This window comes from Ruditapes philippinarum, unplaced genomic scaffold, assembly GCF_026571515.1.
Source record: "Ruditapes philippinarum isolate M1 unplaced genomic scaffold, ASM2657151v2 ctg8743_1_1_1_1, whole genome shotgun sequence".
Classification (NCBI taxonomy): domain Eukaryota; kingdom Metazoa; phylum Mollusca; class Bivalvia; order Venerida; family Veneridae; genus Ruditapes; species Ruditapes philippinarum.
Genome location: NW_026855372.1, coordinates 33,180 through 57,936, shown reverse-complemented (window position 1 = coordinate 57,936; position 24,757 = coordinate 33,180). Strand labels below are relative to the sequence as shown.

The 24,757-nt window shown below is 32.6% G+C and overlaps 2 protein-coding genes across 2 annotated transcripts in view; one reads left to right on the top strand and one right to left on the bottom strand.

The window, feature by feature from the left end:
* The window catches only part of LOC132743094 (fibroblast growth factor receptor 1-like), a 40,371-nt gene extending 19,027 nt beyond the window's left edge, over positions 1-21,344 (top strand). The window contains exons 5-18 of the mRNA XM_060731604.1: positions 1,020-1,091; positions 1,332-1,403; positions 2,085-2,156; positions 3,942-4,010; positions 5,072-5,235; positions 6,679-6,830; positions 8,350-8,463; positions 9,075-9,219; positions 9,802-9,912; positions 10,591-10,790; positions 11,880-12,002; positions 12,377-12,585; positions 20,134-20,239; positions 20,783-21,344. Coding sequence (XP_060587587.1) covers positions 1,020-1,091; positions 1,332-1,403; positions 2,085-2,156; positions 3,942-4,010; positions 5,072-5,235; positions 6,679-6,830; positions 8,350-8,463; positions 9,075-9,219; positions 9,802-9,912; positions 10,591-10,790; positions 11,880-12,002; positions 12,377-12,585; positions 20,134-20,239; positions 20,783-20,857 — 1,684 coding nt within the window. The 3' untranslated portion in view covers positions 20,858-21,344. The remainder of the gene's footprint in view (positions 1-1,019; positions 1,092-1,331; positions 1,404-2,084; positions 2,157-3,941; positions 4,011-5,071; positions 5,236-6,678; positions 6,831-8,349; positions 8,464-9,074; positions 9,220-9,801; positions 9,913-10,590; positions 10,791-11,879; positions 12,003-12,376; positions 12,586-20,133; positions 20,240-20,782) is intronic.
* Positions 21,345-22,378: 1,034 nt separating this feature from the next.
* Positions 22,379-23,237, bottom strand: LOC132743095 (uncharacterized). The gene is made up of 2 exons (XM_060731606.1): positions 23,156-23,237; positions 22,379-22,776 (listed from the first exon to the last, which is right to left on the bottom strand). Exons 1-2 carry the CDS (start codon positions 23,178-23,180, stop codon positions 22,379-22,381), a joined length of 423 nt encoding a protein of 140 aa, XP_060587589.1. The 5' UTR covers positions 23,181-23,237.
* Between the last annotated feature and the right edge of the window lie 1,520 nt (positions 23,238-24,757).

Below are 24,757 nucleotides of genomic sequence, written 5' to 3'. Positions count from 1 at the left end.
CACAGTGATTATGCAGTTTTATTACATGTTTTGCAGTAGATTACTGAATTATAACGATTAATTATATTCTGATAATTTCACAGTAATGATTACCAAATATAATTTCACAGTAGCCGAACAATATTTGGCGTAAAAATAAAATATTTATCATTAATGAATGTTTTTTTCAGCGGAAATGTAGTCAATCATAATAAAAAATGTACGTGATAACTGTAGTTCGTAAATATTTACGAACGTTGTGCTGAAAAACATCTAAAATCTAAAAATAATCATGGAATTATATTTTGCTTCAACATTGTGACGTCATTATTTGATGACGTCATGAAGATAACAGCATGACGTTACGCGGCAAAAATCAGTAAAATGGTGTTAAAATCGTTAAAAAATCATGAAATAAACAGAAAATTTGTTTGTTTTACATGTAAGATCAATAATATTTCACTCGTGAACCCCAGCTATTATATTTTCACTCGTGGCCTCGCCACTCGTGGAAAATATTGCATCTGGTGTTCACTCGGTGAAATATTTTTCGATCTTACACTGAAACAAACAAATATCCTCTATATCATAAAACAGAGACAATATAATGATTACATGTAAACAGTGATAATGTAGTGATCATGAAGTAATTCAACAGTGACCATAGTATTACAGTGATTACATGAAACAGTGGAAATGTAGAAGTGATCATAAAAAATAGGTAAACAGTAACCATGAAATTACGCAAACGTCTATATTTCTAGAAACCCTATATATACTCGTGCCAGAGACAAGCATAGCAATTAATAAGTGTCGTCTGCTAAATTCTATAGACGTGTCTAAAATCACATCAGAGCGTGCCCATTGCACACTTTACATTCGTAGTAGAGGTCTTTATTCCGTAATACTATTGCGAAGATTTGATTTAAGCATACGTTTATATTGTCTAAATTCTATCTATTACAATAACATGTTTAACTAATATGCGGATGTCGTTCACGACACGTTGGTCATATCTGTTCCTTTTACTAAAATTCCAGATCGCTTCGTCACAACCATCTGAGAAGGTTGCATGAAAACAGCTTCTTCAATTTAACCTATCTAGGTGAAATGTAAGTTACTTACAAATCTATAATACATCATGTATATCTATAATTATTAACCATGTAGATATAAAAATATACTTGCCTTGTATTCTTTCCAGAATTCCCCCAGTTTTACTTGTTACAAAGACAAACACATTTCCGAACTATCTATTTTTGTAGCGTATATATTACTTATAACGCTGTTTAATATTTCGTTTACTTTATTAATTTTATTTATATTTTTCGTTTAATTTATTCATTTTAAAGCGATCTTTCCTACAACGATCTGGTTGAGATCGAACCATCTGTGTTCAACTGTTTACCAGAGGTGTATTATCTGTAAGTGATTAATTTATCATATATTTATATATAAATAATATTATTCAAAAGGTGTTTGTTCAAAGAAGCACGTCTGATTTATGCAAATTTTATCAAAATATATTCAAAGTGATCTATTAATAGCAAAACCATTCTAAAGCATCCAGAAAAATGTATTTAAAGGAAAAAGCAATGTAAACATGAAAAAATAATATCAAAAAAAGTATACTATGAATAGTAAATCTGCAAATTATCTGAGTTCAAATAATGATTTTTAACGCTTGAAAACAAAATTTAACCAAAAAATCACCGATTTCCATACATAAAAAGTCGGGCAACTACTGTTATGACAATCTTCGGTTGTTCTTCTCATCGCCAATAATTATGATACAATATGCCGAAATTTACTATATAAATATTTCATTTTCTAACCATAACTGTGGAAAACAGTAATGACTTCGGACAACATCTTTGCATTTTGTCTGTGACACTCGGTCCTATAACGCTAACACCTGAACATCGAGAAACATGCTTGCATATATTTATTGGTAACATTAACAACAAAGTATTCAAGAAGAACTCTTTGAGATATTGACATTCATGCTTATGATGTATAATATTAAGCTTTTGGGAAATATATATTTATATGTTTTATATAAGTATACATTATTTTTATTTAATCTCCTCTGTATCTTGTTAAAGAGAACTCTCCAACAACAAGATAGTGGAGCTAGGACCAGCTGTATTTAGTCGTTTACCTAACCTAGAATATCTGTAAGTATATAATACATACTTATAATTTTATTGTTCATAAGTATATAGTTCATAATTATAATATTATTGTATATAAGTATATAGTACATTAGTATAACATTATCATACAAAAATATAAAACATTGTAATGACTATGTCCATTTCCTTTTACATTATGTAAACTACATGTATGTTAAATGAGTGTTAAATGATGGTAAATCAGAAAAAAAGCAATGCTAACATTAGTTGCAACATACTTCTGCAAACAACAAATATATCTGCAAAAGATTACAAGTACATAATACTGTTCATGTTCATATCTTTAATTTCTTGACCTTTAGATTGTGTGCATAACTGCCCATGCCATTGGTCTCTGCCGGGCTTTGAGTCTTGAACCTACGTATTTTCACGCCTTTTCACCCCCCCCCCCTTTTGAGGTCCCAAAGGGGTAAGAAATGCCCTATTTAGACACCAAACACTTGTTTTCGTTTGAGAAATGCTGTTAAAAAAGGTATTACTTTTTTGGCGCCATCCTCTATCAAAAAGATATATCACGGAGGTGCCAGAAGGGATGTGTCCTCTTCTGCTTAGGGTTTGAAGAGGGCAGCAGCCCCCCTCATCGCCAAGAAGATTTTTGACTTGTGAGAGGCTAAAATTGGCCTCAAGTCGATCAGAAAGTAACGTATTACCAACGCTGAAAAGCCTGTGACTCTGTCTCAATCCAGCGAGAATTTGCAGCACTTTGAAATTAGTTTTGATGAAAAAATCAACGCATAGTAGTGACTTTTGAGATTTCACTTCGTTGCCAGTGTAACAGAAAATTTAAGATTGAGCATGCCGTTACAAAGACTATGGTCCAGTCAACATTTGTGCCAAGTTTGATGAATATTGAAGCATCTTTTGACAGTTTCATAGCAATTTGAACTTCTTTTTTTTTTAATGTTCATAAAATGCTCATGCGGTAAAGGGTTAAGTCATATATAACGACTCTTCAGTTTTAACTGTTTAAGGAAGAACTCAGTGTCTCACGCCAGGCACATGATGGCACATGTCAGTAGAACCAATGAGCTGGATATCCTCGGATTGTCAGCAAGTTCAATGACAATGACGGCGATGCCATTTGTCCATTCACCTCAAAATGGAAATTTCGGAATTATTAATTGTTTTTTATGGGAATAAATTAACAACAAAGCTAAATACAATACATGTTGAATAATCTCAGTGCATTAAAAATTTTATCAATATTTACAATTTCCTTTTAAGTAGAGATAGAGAGAGAGAGAGAACTTATTGACCTCTTGGGTCTGTCGTTATTGAAGGCTGCTTTATGAAATGTTATAACATCATTTGTCATTCCCAGTGGCGTTCTCTAATTCGTCATTAGTGTTCGGATATAAAACATATCAACCAGTTAACATATCCGGTATCATCTATTATGGTGTGATAAAACATCGAGTGAACAAAATTCTGCCAGTGAGCATTAGAATATTTAAACGAGATTTGATACATTTTCTATGAAACATTACTGTTGTTTATGCTATTTGACGGTATTGTTCACACCCGAGTTTTTTGAATTCCCGTATAAATAATTCAAGCATATTTTATAAACGACTAAAGTTGGATCCGGTTCCAGTTTTGATTTTATCGTATAATATGAATTTATTTGTTGTTAATTTTACAGAGATCATTACAAATGTTCAAAGGCAGGTGAAATTTTTGTTGTTGTTGTTTTTGTTGTGCATGCTATAACAAGATTAACCTAAATTAGATTGTGAATTTTAATGCTATCTATTGTTGTTGTTTTAGATACCTGACAAACAACAATCTGACAACAATACATGTTGATATATTACCAATCCTAGAAATGAATGTAAGGTAAGGGAAAGTTGTTTGACCATATACTTCATTTCATGTTAGATATATCTATTTCGACCTCAGAGCGTGCCCATTAAACACTATACATTCGTGGTAGATGTATCTATTCCGTAAATACTGTTGCAAAGATTCAATAAAAAATTTGATTTAAGCATAGGAGTACATGTACATGTATATTGTCCAAATTACATCTTTTGATTATCGCCTATACTGATCGCTAAATTACGATTTTTTTACCTAAAATGATGAAAGTGTTTGTCAATATTTTTATCGTGGTTATAATGATTACATGTCTGTATTTGTTGCACTTCCATTCCATCTTTCTTTGAGCTATTCGGTCTTAAAGGAACTCCACTGTGGTCCAAAGGCCTAAAACATAAAATGTCAATTTCTTATATAGATCTTTTGGGACGCTTTAAACAAATAGATATGCAAAAGATAGAAAAGAAATACAACCAGTTGCAACGCTTTTCAATTTTGCATCATTTTTCACAATTCAAATATTTATTCTGGAAATACGAAGGGATCGAATTATACAATTTATTGGTCTAAAATTTTATCAAATAGAACATTAATCTAATACACACGTGTTTTTACAATTAAGATGACGACACTTTTTTATTGTCTTATTTGCCGGTCACCGATATTACCGATATTTTATAAAAGAAAAAATGGCAAAAACTTATGGGCAATCTTATGTACTGGTCAATTAATGAATCCAGGAAACTGCTCGTTAGTGTGTATGAATAAAATGTTGTATTTTAGCTGTTGTTTTTCCATAGAAACAAAAATGACGGTGCATGTATTAAAATTCTATGGTTTTTTTTATAAATCACCTCTTGGTTGCTAAAAGACATCAATATTGAAAAAGAAATCAGCAATACTATGTTAGAAAAGTCATAATGTTAATATCCATAATGTAGTGGAGATGGATTGTTGTAAACGTTGTACAAAACGTTTGTTGTTGTTGCTGCTGCTGTTGTTGCTGCTGTTGCTGCTGCTGCTGATTATGATGATACTGATGATGATACTATTGTTTTTGTTTTTATTGTGATATAAAGGCACGAAAACGAGACCCAGCTGGCTGGAAATCCGTGGACATGTGACTGTTCTCTGAAGTGGATGATACAGTTTGTGCAGGCATACACAGCATCAGACAATATTTCATGTAATTTACCATACAATATCAGCATGCTGCGGCTTAGTCTTGAAAGTTTGGATTGTGGTAAATTTTTACATTGTATTATATAATCATTTAAAAAATTAGCAAATATATTGTATTTTACTGTTAATTTATGTTGTACATATAATATTCTTTTAAAATGTAAGAATAAAAATACGTTTTTATTTTTCTCTTTGAAACAAACAAATATGATATTGTTTCGACAGCGGGAAGTTAAGACAATTATTTCACATCTAATAAAATGTAACCAACAAACTTCAATCATTATAAGATTCTTTTCTTTTTGTTTGCATTTCCCGACTCCAAAATGTCGTATCAAATGCATATTGTACTCCATTTAACCTCGTTTTCATATTCAGAGTCCACAGTCCATATGAGATCCGAAATATATGTCCCCTTTTTATAATACCAAACACATTTTGAGTGTTTTCTTTAATGTAATATATTTTCACCTTAAGAATTGAAATAAAAATGAAATTGATGTGAAATAAAAATTTCATTATCCACTGTTGAATACTATACAGATTTTATTTGACTTGTACACAACCTCAAAACCTATATTGGACAGGATAATGTCTCATCCTAATAAGTTTTTTAACTGCATACTACAATAGCATGATGTCTGGTACTCAGCAAACATATTATGAAAAAACTTTGTAAAAAAATCATATTATTTGGTAAAACATTATGTGAAAGTATGTTCTGTCTTAGATATAATAACCCATGTGCATTGATATGAAATGTATGAATGTAATGACAGCAAAATAAATAAACTACAATAAAGGAAATAATGTCAGGTTATAATACATTGTTGAGTGTAATCCTGGATGTACAAGGTTGTAAAACCTATATTGGACAAGGCGCTGCCATTTTATAACACACCACATTTTTTGAACAATTTGACAGAACTTTGTTACTCTGAGTAGAATTTCATATAGATTTTAGACAGGAAAAAAATAAGGCTAGTAGGAGTACAATATGGTTTGATATCAATATCTGGGTTCATGAATGTTTGATATTATATGATAACATGGTATAAACGCCGGGCATTAAAGAAAATTATTTATGAAATATATATTTTTACAACAAAAAATATTCAGTAAAATATCAGTTACGTTCCAAACAGAGGAGGAGTCTGCCCTGTGTTCGAGCTCTACTGAGATTACGACTATGTTTTCTAATATAACAGCAGTACTGTTTAATTCCAGGATTCGGAATCGAGGATGGTTAAAATAATCAAGCGTTCGTAACAATCGAGATAAAAAAATGTTTGACTCTTAGTGTTCCGACGGCAACTGAATAAAGCCATGTGACCAGTGCAGACCAAGATCAGCTGGAGCGTCTTATCTTGGTCTGCAGTCCGGAAATAGTTTTGAAATTTTTCCTAGAAATGATGAATTCTGAGTAGACCATGTTGAAAGATGAGCAAGTATATATTTTTTTAAAATCGTGATCAGGAATAAACTAATTATGTTCTATTTATAGATAACATCATACCGGAAGTATTACATGACATGACATTGGTGGTGAAAATTGTTGTGTGTGTTTCACTCGGTGTAGGTGTTTCAAGCCTTGTTGGTGCGTTATTTGTCTGGTTCATGAAGAAAAACGCCAAAAAGAAAAGGAAACCTTTTAAGGTAAACACTTGCCATATAACTCATTAACTTATTTGAAACTTTACTTGACAATTTCGAATGAAATTTTAGGAATTAATATAATGTGTAGTCAGAGGGATAAAATGTGCTAGGAATTATTGTGAAATTGTGCAAATACTAAAATGTTCCTTCTTAAAAAAGAACTGAAGTTTACCTCAATAACGAGAAAATAACTTGTATTACCTTGTTTTCAATGTGATCTTGTCATAACAAAGCTCTATTTATATTTTATATTATTGCATGTTTTACTATTTCTAGTCAACCAAAGAACAATTTTTAAATAACTGAAGTTTATTATGTAACTGGAAGTTTACAAGCAACAGAAGTTTATAAACTGAAGTTTACAAGTAACTGAAGTTTATAAATAACTGAAGTTTAAAAGTAACTGAAGTTTATAGATAACTGAAGTTTACAAGTAACTGAAGTTTATAAATAACTGAAGTTTACAAGTAACTGAAGTTTATAAATAACTGAAGTTTACAAGTAACTGAAGTTTATAAATAACTCAAGTTTACAAGTAACTGAAGTTTATAGATAACTGAAGTTTACAAGTAACTGAAGTTTATAAATAACTGAAGTTTACAAGTAACTGAAGTTTATAAATAACTGAAGTTTACAAGTAACTGAAGTTTATAAATAACTAAAGTTTACAAGTAACTGAAGTTTATAGATAACTGAAGTTTACAAGTAACTGAAGTTTATAAATAACTCAAGTTTACAAGTAACTGAAGTTTATAGATAATTAGATAACTGAAGTTTACCAGTAACTGAAGTTTAGAGATAACTGAAGTTTACAAGTAACCAAAATTTAAAAGCCACTGAAGTTTATAAATACCTGAAAATAACAAGTAACCAAAGTTTATAAGCAGCTGAAGCTTACAAGCCACTGAGGTTTTTAAGTAACTGAAGTTTATATATAACTGAGGTTTTTGATAACTTACTGAAGTTTATGAATCACTGAAGTTAATCAGTAACCAACATTTATAATTAACTGTGGTTTTTATGCAACTGTGGATTTGATAAGTAACTGAAGTTTATAAGTACCTCAGCTTTATATGTAACCACTGAGGTATATAAGTTACTAAGATTTATAAATAACCAAAGTTTAAAAGTAACTGAAATGTATGAGTTATTGTTACTTTATAAGTTACTTAAGTTTATAAGTAACTGAGGTTTACAAGTTACCAAAGTTTGTAAGTCACGTTAGTTCATAAAATATGTAGTTTATAAGTAACTTTGGTTGAACAATCCGTTGGATTTATAAGTAAATGATTTTATAGTAACCGAAGTTTAAAAACTTTATAAGTAACTGTTGTTTATTAGGAATAGAAAATGGTTTTGTTCTTTAATTGTAAGAACTATTCTACGAATGTTATTTGTTTGCCCCATAAAATGAACATCAGTGACATAATTACAGCAATGCCATATATAATCGGTACCAAATCCTACAACACAAATAATGTTAAAAAAATCAGCAAAAAATTCATATTTGATTCTTCAGATGTTGACAAACAGACACTACTACCGAGCACAATCAGTGACAGATATTTCGGGAATGTCCTTGTCACCTAAACGTTTCTATGGAAACCAAGTAAAACAAGACATGCAGAAAACAGTATGTTTTTAGTACAAGAATCAACTTCAATAACAGTAGATGAAGTAACGAAAAAAGTGTAAATTTCAAAGAAAATATCAGTGTAATTGCTTTATTTTAATTGCATCTACATTTTTCAAACATTCAAACACGAAGCGAGGCTATACCTTGGGAGAAAAAACTTGTTAGCTCATTGCATGCACTATATGCACGTGTGGAAGGTTTGTTTTTGTCGGATTTTAAGTCACGCCCACGCCGACACTGTTAAGATCATTAAATGTTGTCAACTTTCCCGCTTTTATGATTGGGGAAGACCTCAGGTGCTCTTCGTGCATTATTCCAGGCATGAACAGGCACCCCATTAGAACCACATTCGGTAAAATTCATTATGAAAGAATCCAAACTCCCGGATGGAAATAAAAGCCATAACGGTGAGGCGTAAGTGATTTGATGTCGGCATCCTTATCCACTCATCCACGGAAGCCCCTGATGGTTATTTAAACAGAGAGAGGTGACACTTTTTTATAGCTCTGAGGGGCTATATATGTATGAAACATTCTATTTTTGGCTACAAGATTTAGACAATCAAATCAAGATTTTTGTGAATTATTACAATCAGTATATAATTACAGGATGTAGGGTTTACAGAACTGACTGTGTATGGTAAAGTTCGTCTGGTAAAACTTCTCGGACGCGGGGCGTTTGGTGAAGTATATGAAGGTTTCGAGACTGGTTTTAACAATGTTGGAAGAAAAGTTGCCATCAAAAGAATTAGAGGTATATAAAATATGTGCATTTAAATTGTAAATATGAAGAGATAAATTTAATAAAGGCTGATATTGTGTTTATCATGAAAATGTTTGGCATCAGTTTGCGATTCTATTATTAATTTGTGAAAAAAATGCGTTAAAATACCTTCTGTATCAGCCGGTGTGGAGTTGTAGAAAACAATGATATGAATTACTTTGATGGTACCCTTTCTATTTTGTCTTTCTACAAGAGGACACATTGACATTCTTGTTCCACCAATAATTCAGAAGGTATGTCTTCACAATACTTTAATATTGGTGTCATTAACACCCCCAACAGGTACTTGTTCGTATTAACAAAAATGTCTTTTTGTATGTTAATTTTTTATCAAAGCATGATTGTGAAGAAATACGTGTATCTTATTGAACCAGTCTCGAGTCCGCTGTCTAGAAATAACCGGTACCGGTGTCATGTGAGAATTCATGGTCGTGAGTCTAGCAGTGCTTGAACCCACGACCCCTGGGTTTAGATTTATAGACCTCACTCACTAGGCCACCGATCCCACTTTCTGCATGTACATGTATGATGCAATTTCTTTTTACAATTCAGATAATGTAAATCCAACGGAAACAGAAAGTTTAATGAAGGAATGTGAAAATTTAAAGAAAGTTGGATCCCACCAAAATATAGTTGAGGTGTATGGATCGTGTATTATCAATGGTGAATAATTATACATATTATTACATTTGTAGTTCGTAAACGAGTTAAATTATAATAGATGCAAGCGAAATAAAATGTTTAAAACATGTAAAATACTGTGATTATATGAAAACATACATGTTAGAAACCAAGTTGAATTCATAGTGTACTTCTCTTCATTTTTTGCAAGAAAATACATTAAGCTGAAGCTAAAAGTCGAATGTGTAACGCTTTCTTGCTAATTATTTCAATAATGTACTAGTCCGATAAAACTAACCAGTAGTTGTGTCATAAGAAAAGTTATGGTCGTGACTCGATAACAAATTATTTATGGTTCGATACCAGGACATGATACAAGGCTATCGCTTCCCTCAAAATATATTTATGAAATTACTAGTTCAAGTATAGTATTAGAATGATGATGTTTATAATCCTTGTAGATAACATTCAATAAAAGTTGCTAAAACTAAACGTTTCCGATTTTTAGCAGTGAAATTTGTTTCTACCAAAGGCGTTTAATGCAAACCAAGTCAGCATAGCATTTTGATAGTCTGTCAGCCAGTTTGCATAAAACTCTAAACACCGGAAATGTTCATATTTTGTTTGTGAGCAGACGACCTAGCAAAAAAGGCAGGGCTATTTTTTTCACTGCTAAAAAAGGGACAAAAAAGGGCCAACTTGCATGTTGAATAATTACAGGGTCTCGTGCAATAGTGATGGAACTTGCAGAGGATGGCGATCTTAAGAACTTTTTGAGGACATATTATGAAGCCAATCGGACAGTGATACAGAACCTGGATTGTTCCGAGGAGAGGTCATATCTATGGTCACAATGTTCCCGGCTCTATATGTTTATGTGGCATATAGCGAAGGGGATGGCTTATTTAAGTTCTCTAAAGGTATACTTGGGTGTTACGTACTTGTCTATTTAATGTCAAAATTGTTACTCTATCTAAGTGAAATAAAGTAAGTAAGGGGGTATTTTTACTCATCCTTATACATTTTTGTCGCCTGCTATTGAGTTCAGTGATTTTTTGTTAAAGTTATGGCCCTAAAAAGATTTTTAGTTTTTAATGTTTTGCCCGGACTATTTCTCTTATACAACTTAACCCATTACTTCATGAGCATTTTGTGAAAAAAGGCTGTTTTCATTGAAAAGTCTCCCGTTACAAGTTCAAATTGCTATAATACTATCAAAACTGCTTCAACACTAAACAAACTTGGCACAATTGTTGACTGGACCATTGCCCTTGCAACAACATGCTCAGGCTAAAATTTTCTGTTACCATGGCAACGAAGGGACATCTCAAAATTGCCAAAAATCACTATTTTGCGTTGATTTTTTCCATCGAAATTGATTTCAAAGTGCTGCAACTTCTCAATGGATTGATATAGAGTCAAATGCTTTTCAGCGTTGGTTACACGTTACCTTATGATCAATCTGGGGTCCTTTATAGCCTCTCGCAAGTCCAAAATTTTCTTCGCGATGAGGGGGACTCCGCCCCCCTTCAAACCCCCAAAACAGAAGGGGGCACATCCCCCTTCTGGCAACCCCCTGATGTATCTTTTGGTTGGGGGCCGCGCCGAAAAAGAGGTCACTTTTTTAACAACATTTCTCAAACAAAAACAAGTGGTTGGGGCCTAAATAAGGCATTTTTTCACCATTTGAGACAACAAAAAGGGGGGGGGGTTAAAAAGGCGTTAAAAGGCGTGTATATAACGTAATGGGTTAAATAAAACAAAATTGATTGGTAGTTGAAGTACTTGCGCATATTACACTGGATTTTTTTTTTTTTTTTTTTTTTTTTTTTTTGGCTTAACTGATTTTGGCTGAGTTATGGTCCTTGAAAAGAAGAAAAAACGCGTTTTGGCCTGTTCATGATTTTTGTGTCTTCTGCTACGCATTAGCGATATATGTGATCACTGATCGATCTTGTGCATTCTTTTAACTTGCATTTTAATATTTTCTTTATTCCATGTTTATGCAGATTTTACACCGTGACCTTGCAGCTAGAAATATTTTGCTGTCTCAAGGACCAATTGCAAAGATATCCGATTTCGGTCTGTCACGTGATGTGTATGAGTCGGACTATTATTATCAAGAAACAGCGGTATGTATATTTGTTTAGTGTTATAATTTTTAACGTTAAAACATTTATGGTGAGGTAAATTCTCACGATATTGGTGCTATAGGGGCGTGGACAATAGCTTACATTTACCACTTTTGTCCAGGAAAATGGCCGGTCAAACCGAACCCGCACTATCATCTAAACTGCTGTGCTGGGGTTTTTTCGGATTTCCATTTCATCCATCTTAAGGATTTGATCCAAAATGGTTACTTGCCCGGAGACCGTACCAACTGTGTCTAAAACGGCAGATTAGTCGATGTGAACGGGCATTTCATTCAAGCCAAAGGAATAGTTGCATCATATATCTATGTCACATATATACACGTAATTCTTGTCTTATCTATATTTACTTATAGGGGAGACTACCATATAAATGGATGAGTCCAGAGACGCTTATAGAAGGGAGATACACCACTAAAAGTGACGTCTGGTCATATGGTGTACTCCTGTGGGAAGTGGTGACACTAGGTGGCAGTCCGTATCCAGGGATACTACCGGATATGCTGATATCTATGCACAATTCAGGATATGTCATGCCCCAGCCATCACTCTGCCCAAATGATATGTATGTAGCTCTGGTATTGTACATTTATATACCATACTACGAGAACTAATAGTATCAAATAAAATGGGAATAAAATGCAAAGGCGTTATAACGCGAATAATGGCGTTATCACGCGAATCAAAAGCCGTAATTACGCGAAACAAAAGGCGACGTAACGCGAAAATAGTACAGTCCCTGGGGACCTTTTGTGTGCAAAAAAGGTCCATGGATAAATGTTATACCAATGTAAAGGTAAATGTTTGAAGTTTACAAAAAAATTGGGTAGACATGTCAAATTATGGTACGTTTTTAGAAATCCAAGATGGCCGCCAAGATGGCCGCCAAATTATTGAAAAATGGCTAATACGCAATTTATATGATAAAATTAGTTCATTTTTGTATTTATTTTAGTACAGGTGATGTTAAAACTTCACATCCTATTGGAACAATATGAAAAAGGGTCCTTTTCCTTTTTCTTATACATATTCTCTTGTTTTCATAGAGAAATTTGGCTAAAAATGCATGAAAAAGTATCAAAAATCGACATAGGGCTGGCATTTTTTCCTGTCAGTCGAGGCATAGTGGTGAAAACTAATATTTTTACCATATTATACAAAGACCTGATCAACAACATACTAAATGTACCCTTATTTTTATTTTTATTGTGTAAGAATGTGGATTCTGACATTCCTAAAATGGGTGGGGTACACGAAAATTGAGTCCAAATTTCTAGTGAACTGATATATAATGATTATTAAGACTAAGAATAACCAACACGATTACATTTTAAAATGTTCTTAAGTCTTTAATTTTTTAAAAGGTAGATTTTCATTCTATCAACAACATTAATTGGTTCTGTTGCCATGGCAACAAAGTGGTAAAATGAGAGAAACCCGGAAACGTATGAGGCTTTCAGTTTTATCATTTCAAGCATGTTGTAGAAGTTAATGTCATGATTATGCATTACAGAATTGGATACATTTGAAACATAAAAAAGTCATTTCAAATTATACTACATTTACTTTCTATGAAAAAATACAAATTTGAATTTAAACATCGGTAACATTTTGCTGATCCGTTACTGTAACAATAAAAACGCTTAAAGTTTTAGAGGCAAAAGATAATACATGTGTAATGAAATTTACTAAGAGTTATATTGAAAAATAAAATTTTTGCTTGATGTTTGGTCCGATTTGAGAAAAAAACTTTCAACATTCTTCATTTATTGGTCATTAAATAATAATAATAAATAACAAATAAAGCAAAAAAAATCCCACAGATCAAATGTGATAAGAAGGAATAGACAATATGTCAATATGTTGTGATGAAGAACGTCTTCAAGATAATGTGCCATAGATGCATCTGGAACACCTAAATGATTGTGTTCTCATCTCAATGCAATACAAGCCTAGCTGAAATAGTGTAACAGTTTGAGAAACCATTTTGTGTTAAATATTTGACACTTTCTTCTATTCTAAAAAATATAGAGCAGCATTAATTATAAATCCTGTATAGGTGTCTTGTTACGCAAAACAAATAGGCCATATTCCACAGTTGCCTCAAAATTCTTTATAAATTATTTTGTGACCTACATGTCAGACCACCTAATGCTTTGTTATACGGTCAGTATGTTTTAAATGATCATCAACAAACTCCGGACTGCTCATCAAGTGGTATCTTGTCTTATTACCAAATACAACCCCTCCATTTAAACACATTAAAATAGAGAAAAACAGAATCCCTAAAACGTTGTATAGAATCTCCATTGTTTTACCTATTGAAAATCGGATACAGAGGGGAAAAACTCTAGTATACATTAAGAACAAGCTACAGAAGAATGTACACAAAACTAAAACTTAAAAGTCTCAAAGTAATTATACAATATGAGTAATTCCGATATGTAAATAATATGAGTTTTGTTACCGCAGTCTCACTTCGTTCTTTAGAAGTATGTGACTATTTAAGAAGATGGCGGTCTGTTTCATATCACGTTGAAAAGAATTTAAGAGTATGTTTATATGCAAATAAATTTACATAGTCATATCTAGATTTGTATAATTGTTGAAATTTCATTTAATGTCGAGTATTCTTTTTTAATGTTTATAACTATGATATAAATTTGTTGATTTTAACGCATTTGAACATGTTATATATATATCAAAAAGGCACTTAATAAATTTAGTGTTATGATAAATTTTGCTTTTGTTTTCGACCTTTTTTTACCAGTTATAAGAAAAATATGTGTTTGTAAACCTTTGGGGGCGATTTTTGTTCCACTCACACAAAAAAGTATGTAAATTGTCGTCACGTAGTAATAAGCTATAACTGATATACAGGTAACATTCAAATAAAATCTCAAAGACATTGGTAAACATATCAACTGTGACAGTTTCGTTATTTTCTCATCACCAATAAATATCAATAAATTATGTGAAATAACCCGCGGCTAAACGTATCCAAAATTCATATAAGCTTTCTGTTTTAAATAAGTCATTATAAAAGTGCAGTATGAAAACCATAGTTTCAATGTAATTGGAGATGAGGAAAAACAGCATTTCTCAAATTGTCCGGTAGCATGTAATGCACATGAACACTAGTGTGTTCCAAATTAAGATTAAGTTTTTGAATTTGGAATCAGGATGAACATATGACTTTGATTTCTTTATTTTACAAACAATTTTACTGTTTTCTTTATTTGAATAAGCCAAATTTCATTTTCTTATATACTTTGTAATTCTAATTTGCCTTAAAAGTTGACCAGAAGGTGCCAATATTATGAAATAATGCACGGAGGGAAACATATAAAGGTCTTCCTCAGTAAAGCAGGAAAGTCGCCACAAAGCCTTTTAAAGTGTTGATGTGACGTAAAAATAGGCTATATTTGATAAAATTTGACAGAAATTTTGTTTTGTTGTTGTTTTTTGCACAAATCGGATTATTGTATATCTTAGTCACAGAAGTTAAAAATAGAACTGACAATGCGTAATGATTTCAAATATTCCCAGAAATAAATAAAAAGATCTTGAACTTTTATATGTATGGCTTTTTCAGATGGGACTAAACCAACATTGTTGATCAGTAATCACCTTCCGCGTAGCGGAAAGGGGGAATATAGGAATGGACTCCGTCTGTCAGTCCGTCCGTCCATAACACTTTCGTGACCGCTCCATAACTGTTTAACCCCTGAATTTTTTTTTGAAATAACTTGGCACAAGTGATCACCATAATGAGACAATATGCAGAGCGCAATAATTGAGTTGCTACCCCCAAGGTCAAGGTCACAATTTAAGGTCAAATGTTAAAAGTCTTCATTTAATAATAAAAAGTCTACATTTCGTGTCCGCTCCATAACTTTTTTAACGCTGTAAAGTTTTTAAATAACTTGGTACAACGGATCACCATCATGACACGACGTGCAGTGCGCAATAATTGGGTTGCTACACAAAAGGTCAAGGTCACACTTTCAGGTCAAATGTACAAAAGTGTACATTTCGTGTCCGCTCCAACATTTTAACCGCTGAAATTAAAAAAAATATCTTGGCACAATTGATAACCAGTATAAGAACATGTGCAGAACGCAAACATTGGGTTGCTACACCAAAGGTCAAGGTCAAATGTATAAAAATCTACATTTCGTGTCCCCTCCATAACTTTTAAACCTATGAAATTTTGTTTAAATAGCAAGGCACAATTGATCACCAATATGCAGATCGCAATAATTGAATTGCTACCCCAAAGGTCAGGGTCACACTTACAGTTCATAAATTAGAAAGTCTACATTTCGCATCTGTCTCTTTCTTTTAAACCTCTGAAATGTTTTTAAGATAAATTGACAGAAATGATCAACATTGTGACACCATTGACAGAGCACAATAAGCAAGTCACAACCCTGAAGGTCAGGGTCACAATCAACGGTCCAATGTAAAAACTTGTTTTTTCATGCCCGCTCTATAACTTATTGACAATTCAAAGGTTTTAAAAATACTTAGCACAAATGATCCCCACCACGACACAATTTACAGACCTCAACATCCAGGTCGCTGCAACCAAGATCAAGGTTATACGTTCTCCATAACTTTTTGACTTTATGGAAGATTTTAAATAACTTGGCACAAATAATCGCCATCGTGAGACTATGTGCTTATGATATACATGACACAACATCAAGGTCATGGTTGGTAAAAGGTCAAGAAGTACACATTCATGTTTCTTGCGAAGCCCCGGAGTAAACTTTCTTTACACAGTGTAAATATAGGAAAAACATGAAAATATTCTTCTCCATAACTGCAGGACCTAGTATATAATACTATTAAATTTGCTTAAATCACGATCTTGTGGTCAAATTCATTTATGCCAGGGGCACTTCAATTTACATAAAGGAAAAGCTAAAAAAAAATTAGATAAATACAGAATCCCTAAAGAAAGACCAACACGGCAAAATTTAAAATGTTGCAGGCTCGGTTTGATTGAGCCTGTTCATGGACGGTACAGGCTTAAGCAGAATACTTCTCCCAAACTGATGCCTATAGCTTATTATTTCTGTTGTAGCCTTGTATAGACCAGTACAAAATTTATTCAAATGAAAATTTAACCCACCCCTAGGGTCAACTTATTTCATATGGAGACACATAGGAAAACTTTTTAAAATCATATATTTTTCCAAAAACCAAATGCCCAGATCTTAGATTTTGGGTTTAAAGCATTGTCAAAAAAACCTGTATTTATTTTTCAAATCTTGACAATCTGGTCAAAGTTGACCTAACCCCAGAAGTCATTTTACTTTGTGTTATAAAGAAAATTCTTTGAAAACTTTCTTCTCCATAAATAAAATGCTTTGATATTTAAGTGTGAAGCATTCATTCTATGACCATATCAATTTATGTCACGATATAAATCATATAATAGTAATAATACACAACTTCTAAGCTTGGTAAAGTCATGATCCGTTTGATTATAATTACCTTTCCAAAGGGTCAATTGATTTACATAGTCTAACTTATATATTAAATCATCCTTTATAAAATCATCCCTTTAACTCCATTGTTTTGAGCATGTGATACAATTTCTAGAAGACTTTACCATGTGTCTTCAAATCATGAAAGGGCCGGGTCTGGGTTATACGCCAATTTCAATACTTCTTTGTTGATAGCTTGAAGGTTGGTTGAACTATCTGACTTTCATGGATAAATAACCAGAAGAGTAATGACCAATTTCTACTAAGCTACGGTACTAACTTTTTTGACAGACAAATGACCGTAAAACTCAATGTCCGAGATCAATTGTTGTCTGTGGAACAAGAGACGTCTGGACTTTACATCCGACACTCTCCGTAAAGTGCTTAGTTTGCAGGCATCAAATAATGATCATGAGTCTGGATTAAAAGAAGAACCAGTTGAAACATGCTCCCCGACTAGGTTTTGGACACACGCCCGGCGACTATATGCTCCCCCATAATTTCGGGGAGCATAAAAATGGCCCTGCCAAGATGTCGATTTTTATATAAAAAAAACTGTTTATGTCAGAAACCACAATGCAAGACCATTTGGTTGGAAGAATTGTCTTGTTTTCCTCTTTGTTATAAGGTGACCTAGAATTTAAGACCTCGTGACTTACTTTCTTGTTTTTGAAGCTAAAAAATTTGTATTACAGACACAATATAATATGCCAGCTGACCTTAATTTGTTCTAGTGATCTGTTTGTATTTTGATTGTAAAATTTCAGATTCAGAATTATATACTGAGATCAGTTGACCTATAATTTTATCTTACGCAAGTTAGAATTTCATAATACAAGCTGTAACCAAAAAGTTTGATTTTCATTAAAATTTGATATTGGTTGACCTAGAATTTGAACCAGTGACCTATTTATTTCTCGCTTAAGCTGCAAAGTCTTAAATACTTACCATATGTACAGTTTCAAACATTCGATAATGTTTATATACATTTCTACCTTAAGACTGCCTTTTACTTATTATTATCACCATTAATTATCCTTTCCAAACATAACAACATTCACATTTGACATGACCTTTTTCTATGTAAAGCAGTTTGAAAAAAGCAAATGCATGATGCAAATTCTTGACATAAATTTATTCATCTAATTTCAAAATATCTGTGTTGATAATTTGCTAGAATTAAATGTGACTTCTTTTAGTGTTACATTTTTTTTCAATTTGTTACTATGGCATTGTGCACAGGTTATTTATCTATAAGTTTGTGTCATTCTTAACAACTTGCTTAAAATGCTAAAAGTTGAAAGTGTCATACGTTTCAGGTGTGTCTTTTATTTTACTTCTCCGTTGCCATGGCAACAGAACATGTTGAATATTGACAAACAAAATATCAGTCTAAGTTTCTTAATTATTTATAACTTTAGGTACATGCCAAAGTGCAATACATGTTGACTATTCATAGTTTTAATTATCATAACAAACCAGTTAACAAAATACTGAGACTTAGTTTTCGTTACCCCACCCACTTTAAGAATATCAGAATCCACATTCTTTTACAATAAAGATAAAAAATAAGGGTGATATTAGTATGGTCTTGTTCAAAGCTTTGTAGTTTATGGTAAAAATATTCATTCACACCGCTATGCCTTAGCTGGTAGGAAAAAATGTCAGCCCCATATCAATTTTTGATGATTTTTTCATGCATTTTTTAGCAAATTTATCTATGAAATTCAGAGAATATGAAAAAATAATAGAAATGCCTCCATTTTCATATTGTTCCAATAGGATGTGAAGTTTTAACATCACCTGTACCAAAATAAATACAAGAAGAACTAATTTTATCATATAAATTGCGTATTAGCCGTTTTTCAATAATTTGGCGGCCATCTTGGCGGCCATCTTGGATTTCTCAAAACGTACCATGATTTGACATGTCTACCCAAAATTTTTGTAAACTTCAAACATTTAGCTTTACATTGGTATAACATTTATCTATGGACCTTTTTTGCACACAAAAGGTCCTCAGGGACTGTACTAAAAAGGGCGTAATTACGCTAAAAGGGCATTAAAACGCCTTGTGTTTCGCGTTATATATGACGCCTTACCACTATTATATCTTATTTTATTTGATACTACGAGGCTTTGGTGTCATACATAACATTCGAAAAATTATAAAATGTTCTTGCATACACACTGCGCTCACAGGTTTTAATTAAAATGAGAGAAATAAAAACACGCGCCGTTGTTAAACGTTGTTTAATATGCGTGACTCAGGGCGTCATGTCAAGAATAGCGCTTATGCAGTCTTTCCTTGCATTAATATCTGCAGAAGCCCTCCAACTTATTGAATCCCTCTTTTTGATTGCTGGGGCTTTAAATGCGTACGCCCTTGTGCTTCTGCAGAACGTAAAAAGGTGCATCAACCCTTTATTATATGGAATATAGTTTGTGTTCATAGCGTTACAAAAAACTGGCATCAGTCTATTCTAGTTATAAATTTAAAGAAAATAATGTATTCTTCAGAAGGTATGCATTTATAAGAAGGTTTATGAAATGATAAAGTTATTCAATGTTTTTTTTGGAGAATCATATTTTAAATGTATTGAATATTTAAACAGATACAGACTTATGGTAGAATGTTGGAAATATACGCCCGATCACAGACCTGTGTTCAAAACCCTTGTTGGAAGGTTAGATGAAATTATACAGAGAGAAACAGAACAAGTAATGTATAATATGTCAATCTATCCCTTGCTAATTGTATGTGTTAATTGGACTTAATGAATGCGCAAGTTTATCTTAATCAAGTGACGGTCTCACCTTTACCAGTTCACGATTTCGCACCAACACTGTTTAGGTCATATGGAGACTTTTCTGCACGAGGAAGAGAGTAGTATTATTGATCACTCCGGATCACGACAGTAACCCACATTGAATTTACCAGAGCACAGTTCAGCCACCGCATCGGCCCTGGGCAGGCTGTCAAGAAGTTTACCAGTACTAGTTGCCTTCACTTTCGCAAGGAACTGGAACTTCTGTATGTATACCAGAGCTGAGGAACAGTGCGAATGACCGTAGAAAAGATTTCATGATCAGTCACAACGAAAGTGACCTACGCCGTCCGGGAATCGAACCCGGGTCGCCCGTTTTACAGTCCAACGCTATTTTTTGTGAATCATGGAATTGTGAGCATGGAAATTACTTCTATAAAAAATATGCTACTTCCGTCTTGAACTAGGTAAGTTTTATGTTGTTGTATATTTTCAGATGTACATTGATTTGGCAGTAGGATTAAGACGAGGATTAAGTCCAGTGGAAGAGGAGAGACTTACTGGTGAATAAATGAGTCACTTGCATTTCCAGTATTAGAATGTCTCGCTGTCATAATTGGATGTGCCATAAATGAGCCGCGTCACGACAAAACCAACATAATGGGTTCGCGACCAGCATGGATCCGCATCCGCGCAGTCTGATCAGGATCCACGCTGTTCGCTTACAAACCCTATTACAAGTAGAGAAACTGATAGCGAACAGCATGGATCCTGATCAGACTGCGCGGATGCGCAGGCTGGTCTGGATCCATGCTTGTCGCAAACCCATTATGTTGGTTTTGTCGTGACACGTTACTATTTAGGGGTAAATATAGCATGACTCCTCGGTCTAGAGATGGCAGTTGACAATACAAGATAAGAAGTATCTTTGTGGCTTTAATGCTACAAAAATTTGGAATGACAACACACAAGATGGTGTTAAATGTGTTTACAATATTCTACAATTTATATGTTTGTCGTATTCGACTACAATTATAAATAAACGTCACATATTGACATCTATGGTTGTTTAGATATCATCCCTTTAATTTGCATACAAAACCTGTTTTATTATTTACGAATTTATTGTTTTGTTATTTACATATAGCTCAATGTTCTTTTTTTACATATTCCTAAAAAATGTATACATGTTACGTTTGTAAGGTTGCATAAAGATATGCAGTTTTTATTTTAACAACACGCGTATTCTGAAGTTTTATCAACTGGTTGAAAGAAGAACTCCAAACGGTTAAAGGTTAAATGAAAAGGTAAATATTTGCCTAACAAATAGTCGATGGTACGTGCGTATTTTTTCTCATGTAGATATAGTGTTTCCTGGAGAAATATTTATAAAATATGTTCAGTCATTATTAAATTGTTAAAATCAAAAATTTAAAAATAGATATCTATAAACTAGTTTTAACTGTTTGCACATGCATATTGTATAGTGTTTTAGAGAAAATATTCTGCGCTGGTCTCGCAGTATAATTATGGTGATAAATACTGCAAAACAGGTCATTAATCGTACATAACATGCATATTATTACTTAAAACTTTTTACTTATCTTAAAGGGACTCCACTGAGGTTTAAGAGCCTAAAAACATAACATTTGAATTTCTTACATAAATGAGCTGGGGCACTTTAAACAGAAATAATTATTCTGGAAAAACGAAGTGCGCGAATGATCTGAAATTTTGCACGCAGATTAGTGGTCTAAACCTACATCAAATGGTACATTTATCTGGAAAATATTTCAGTCCCATCATGTCAAAAACCTCAGTGGAGTCCCTTTAAAATCATAGTTCAATTTTCTCAAGTTTGATTTTATTGAAGTATGTTGGATCATCTGGAGACATGCAGCTTTAAAACAAGCTAAACATACGTTACGACAAGTTTTTCAACATTAAACTCAAATATAAGTACAGATGCTACCCTGTGTCACTTAAGTTCCAAGCACATAAATACATCTTTCAATAGCATTAAAAAAACTGCAAAAAGTGTTTAGTTAATTGAACACACTTCAAATGCAAATCAAATCAATGTCATTAATAATCAACTTTTCTTTGAAATGTTAATGTCTATTTCTGTGACGTGAACCGTACAATTAGCAATTGGCGCAGGCTTCTGCAGAGTATCTTCCTGATCCTTTGCAGGCTTGTCAAATTCCCATGAATTAGGCAGGAAAAATGTTAGCTCTCGTGTTATTTTGGGAATATCTGCCCCAGATAACGAGTCCGCCATTTTTGTTTCCTTGTACTTCCGGTTCCGGTTTTGAATCTGTTTGGAAAACTTCTGTCTTCGTCGTGTACTTTCCGACACTACTGGACTTAATTCATTCCCACCGGAAGCATATGTTTGTGTACCATGTTTAGCTGAGTTAGTGACGTCATCCTGTCCGTATTTACGTCGGTTAAATCGTTGAACAGCCGTTGTAATACTCACCGGTTGTCCTGAAATTTTAAGTTCTAATGATATAAATGTAAAATTCGTAATTTATTGAGGACGATTTACCAGAGACAAGCTGTATACATGTCGGTAACATCTTTATGATAACGCACACCATTAGACAATGAATGATTCTGGTTGATTATCCGTTCTCTATTTTTTCCCCTATTTTTCCTCTATCAAATAAAATGATTGCTTATTATCCCTACGTATTGTTAGAAATAAACAGTTCAAATTCTTATATAATTACTAAAACAACGAACGGATCAAATTCAAAATCACAAAGAAGTGATGCTACTTAAAAATAAATAAATAACTACATATATAAAGATTTCGCATAACGCTTTTATGAAAAATAAAGCATGATGATTGATTAATATTTACCTGGAAAAGATCTACTCCTATTCATGTTTTTTATCTTAATTATAATACGCACATCAAAACTGATCAATCTATGATGCCGACGCTTTAACAATGTTCAAATATTCAACAAAAATAAATTCAAAATATGTAAGCAGAGGAGGCGGAACATTGGCTGATAAAACACATTCTTCATCTGTATACATCCTCCTCCTTGACAGCCACGAACATCTTATCTCTTTTATGCTGGATATATTTATATCTCAGTGAATGCTATTATTTTTTTCATAGTCGTGTTAAATACCTTATTGACAAGTTTATATTACAAAAACTTGAGGTTTGAAAGTGAAAACATTGAAAATTGTGTAGAAGAATAATTAAATTTAATTGTTGTTTGTTAAAATATTCAAATGATTTCTCTGTTTTCGTTTTTTTCTTAAACGTTACAATAAGTAGATTGTTATGAATGAAAACAACAACAAAACATTTAAGGCCCATAACACACAAAGTAAAAATAAAAGTAATAACAACGCCTGATTTCTTTGATGCAGTGTTAAATTATTATCAAGCCCGATTAAAACTGAATTAGTATAATTATTGAAAGTATGCAATTTACGCTTGATAATTATGTTGATAGTATTTAAGTATCATATTTTGCACACAAAAAAACTATGTATTATGTGTTACGTTACTGTTATAGAAAAGAATTGAATAATTATTAAAATGGAATAAGTTATGATGAATACATGAAACAACAGTATGTTATCTTGAATGATTGTGATTCATACATGAAAACAACATGATAATAAATGAAAACATAAGTGTGTTAATTTTCCATAACCTTATGGTCTTATCTTAAAATATTTGTAACATAGAATTTTTACGACGGAAAAGACAGACAAAAATAAATATTTAATATGCGAATCGACTCGCCCAGGAAAACATAAGAGATCAAAAACATTTGAATTATCAAATGAAATTTCTCTGGAAAAAAAAAACAAAACTGTGACCGTTTGTTAAATGTCAGATCGCTTGAATATAGGGCATATCATTCTTGTGGATTAGTGTGCATTTAATACATTAAACTGTAACTTGCCATAGAAAACTAGATATAAATTATCTAACAAATATTTGTGATAAAATCTATATAAAAACAAATATGTAAATCAAATGACTAGTTCCACAAGTGTTTAGGATACACAACAAACAAAAAAGAGGAGGTGTCATCTGAGATGTCAAATTTTAGAATTAAAGAATGGGGTACCAAAATGATTTCTTTGTGATAGATTTTATGCAATGGTCAAAAACATCAAGTGATGTGCCTGACAAATTTAATTTTGTAAATACGTACTAATAAACTTAAACCTATACTTACAAGTAAAATAAATTAAGATACATTTGGTTTCTTGCGATAAAAAGGATAGTTTTTATGTTTACGTATAGGTGAATGTTTATTAGTAAGCATTTACAAAATTGAATTGGTTAAGAACGACACATGATTAAATTCCGTACGCGGACCATAGATTACCGGTAAAGAGTGGAATCTTGAGTCGAGTCCCGATTAAAAAAAACATGAAATTCTTGTATTAACACGTTTACGAAAAGATAATGATTTAAATGATATTT

Coding starts and splice junctions, on each gene's coding strand:
- LOC132743095 (XM_060731606.1), bottom strand. CDS start 23,180: ATGAATAGGAGTAGATCTTTTCCAG. Junction 22,777..23,155: donor TAGGAGTAGATCTTTTCCAG/GTAAATATTAAT, acceptor TTAAAATTTCAG/GACAACCGGTGAGTATTACA.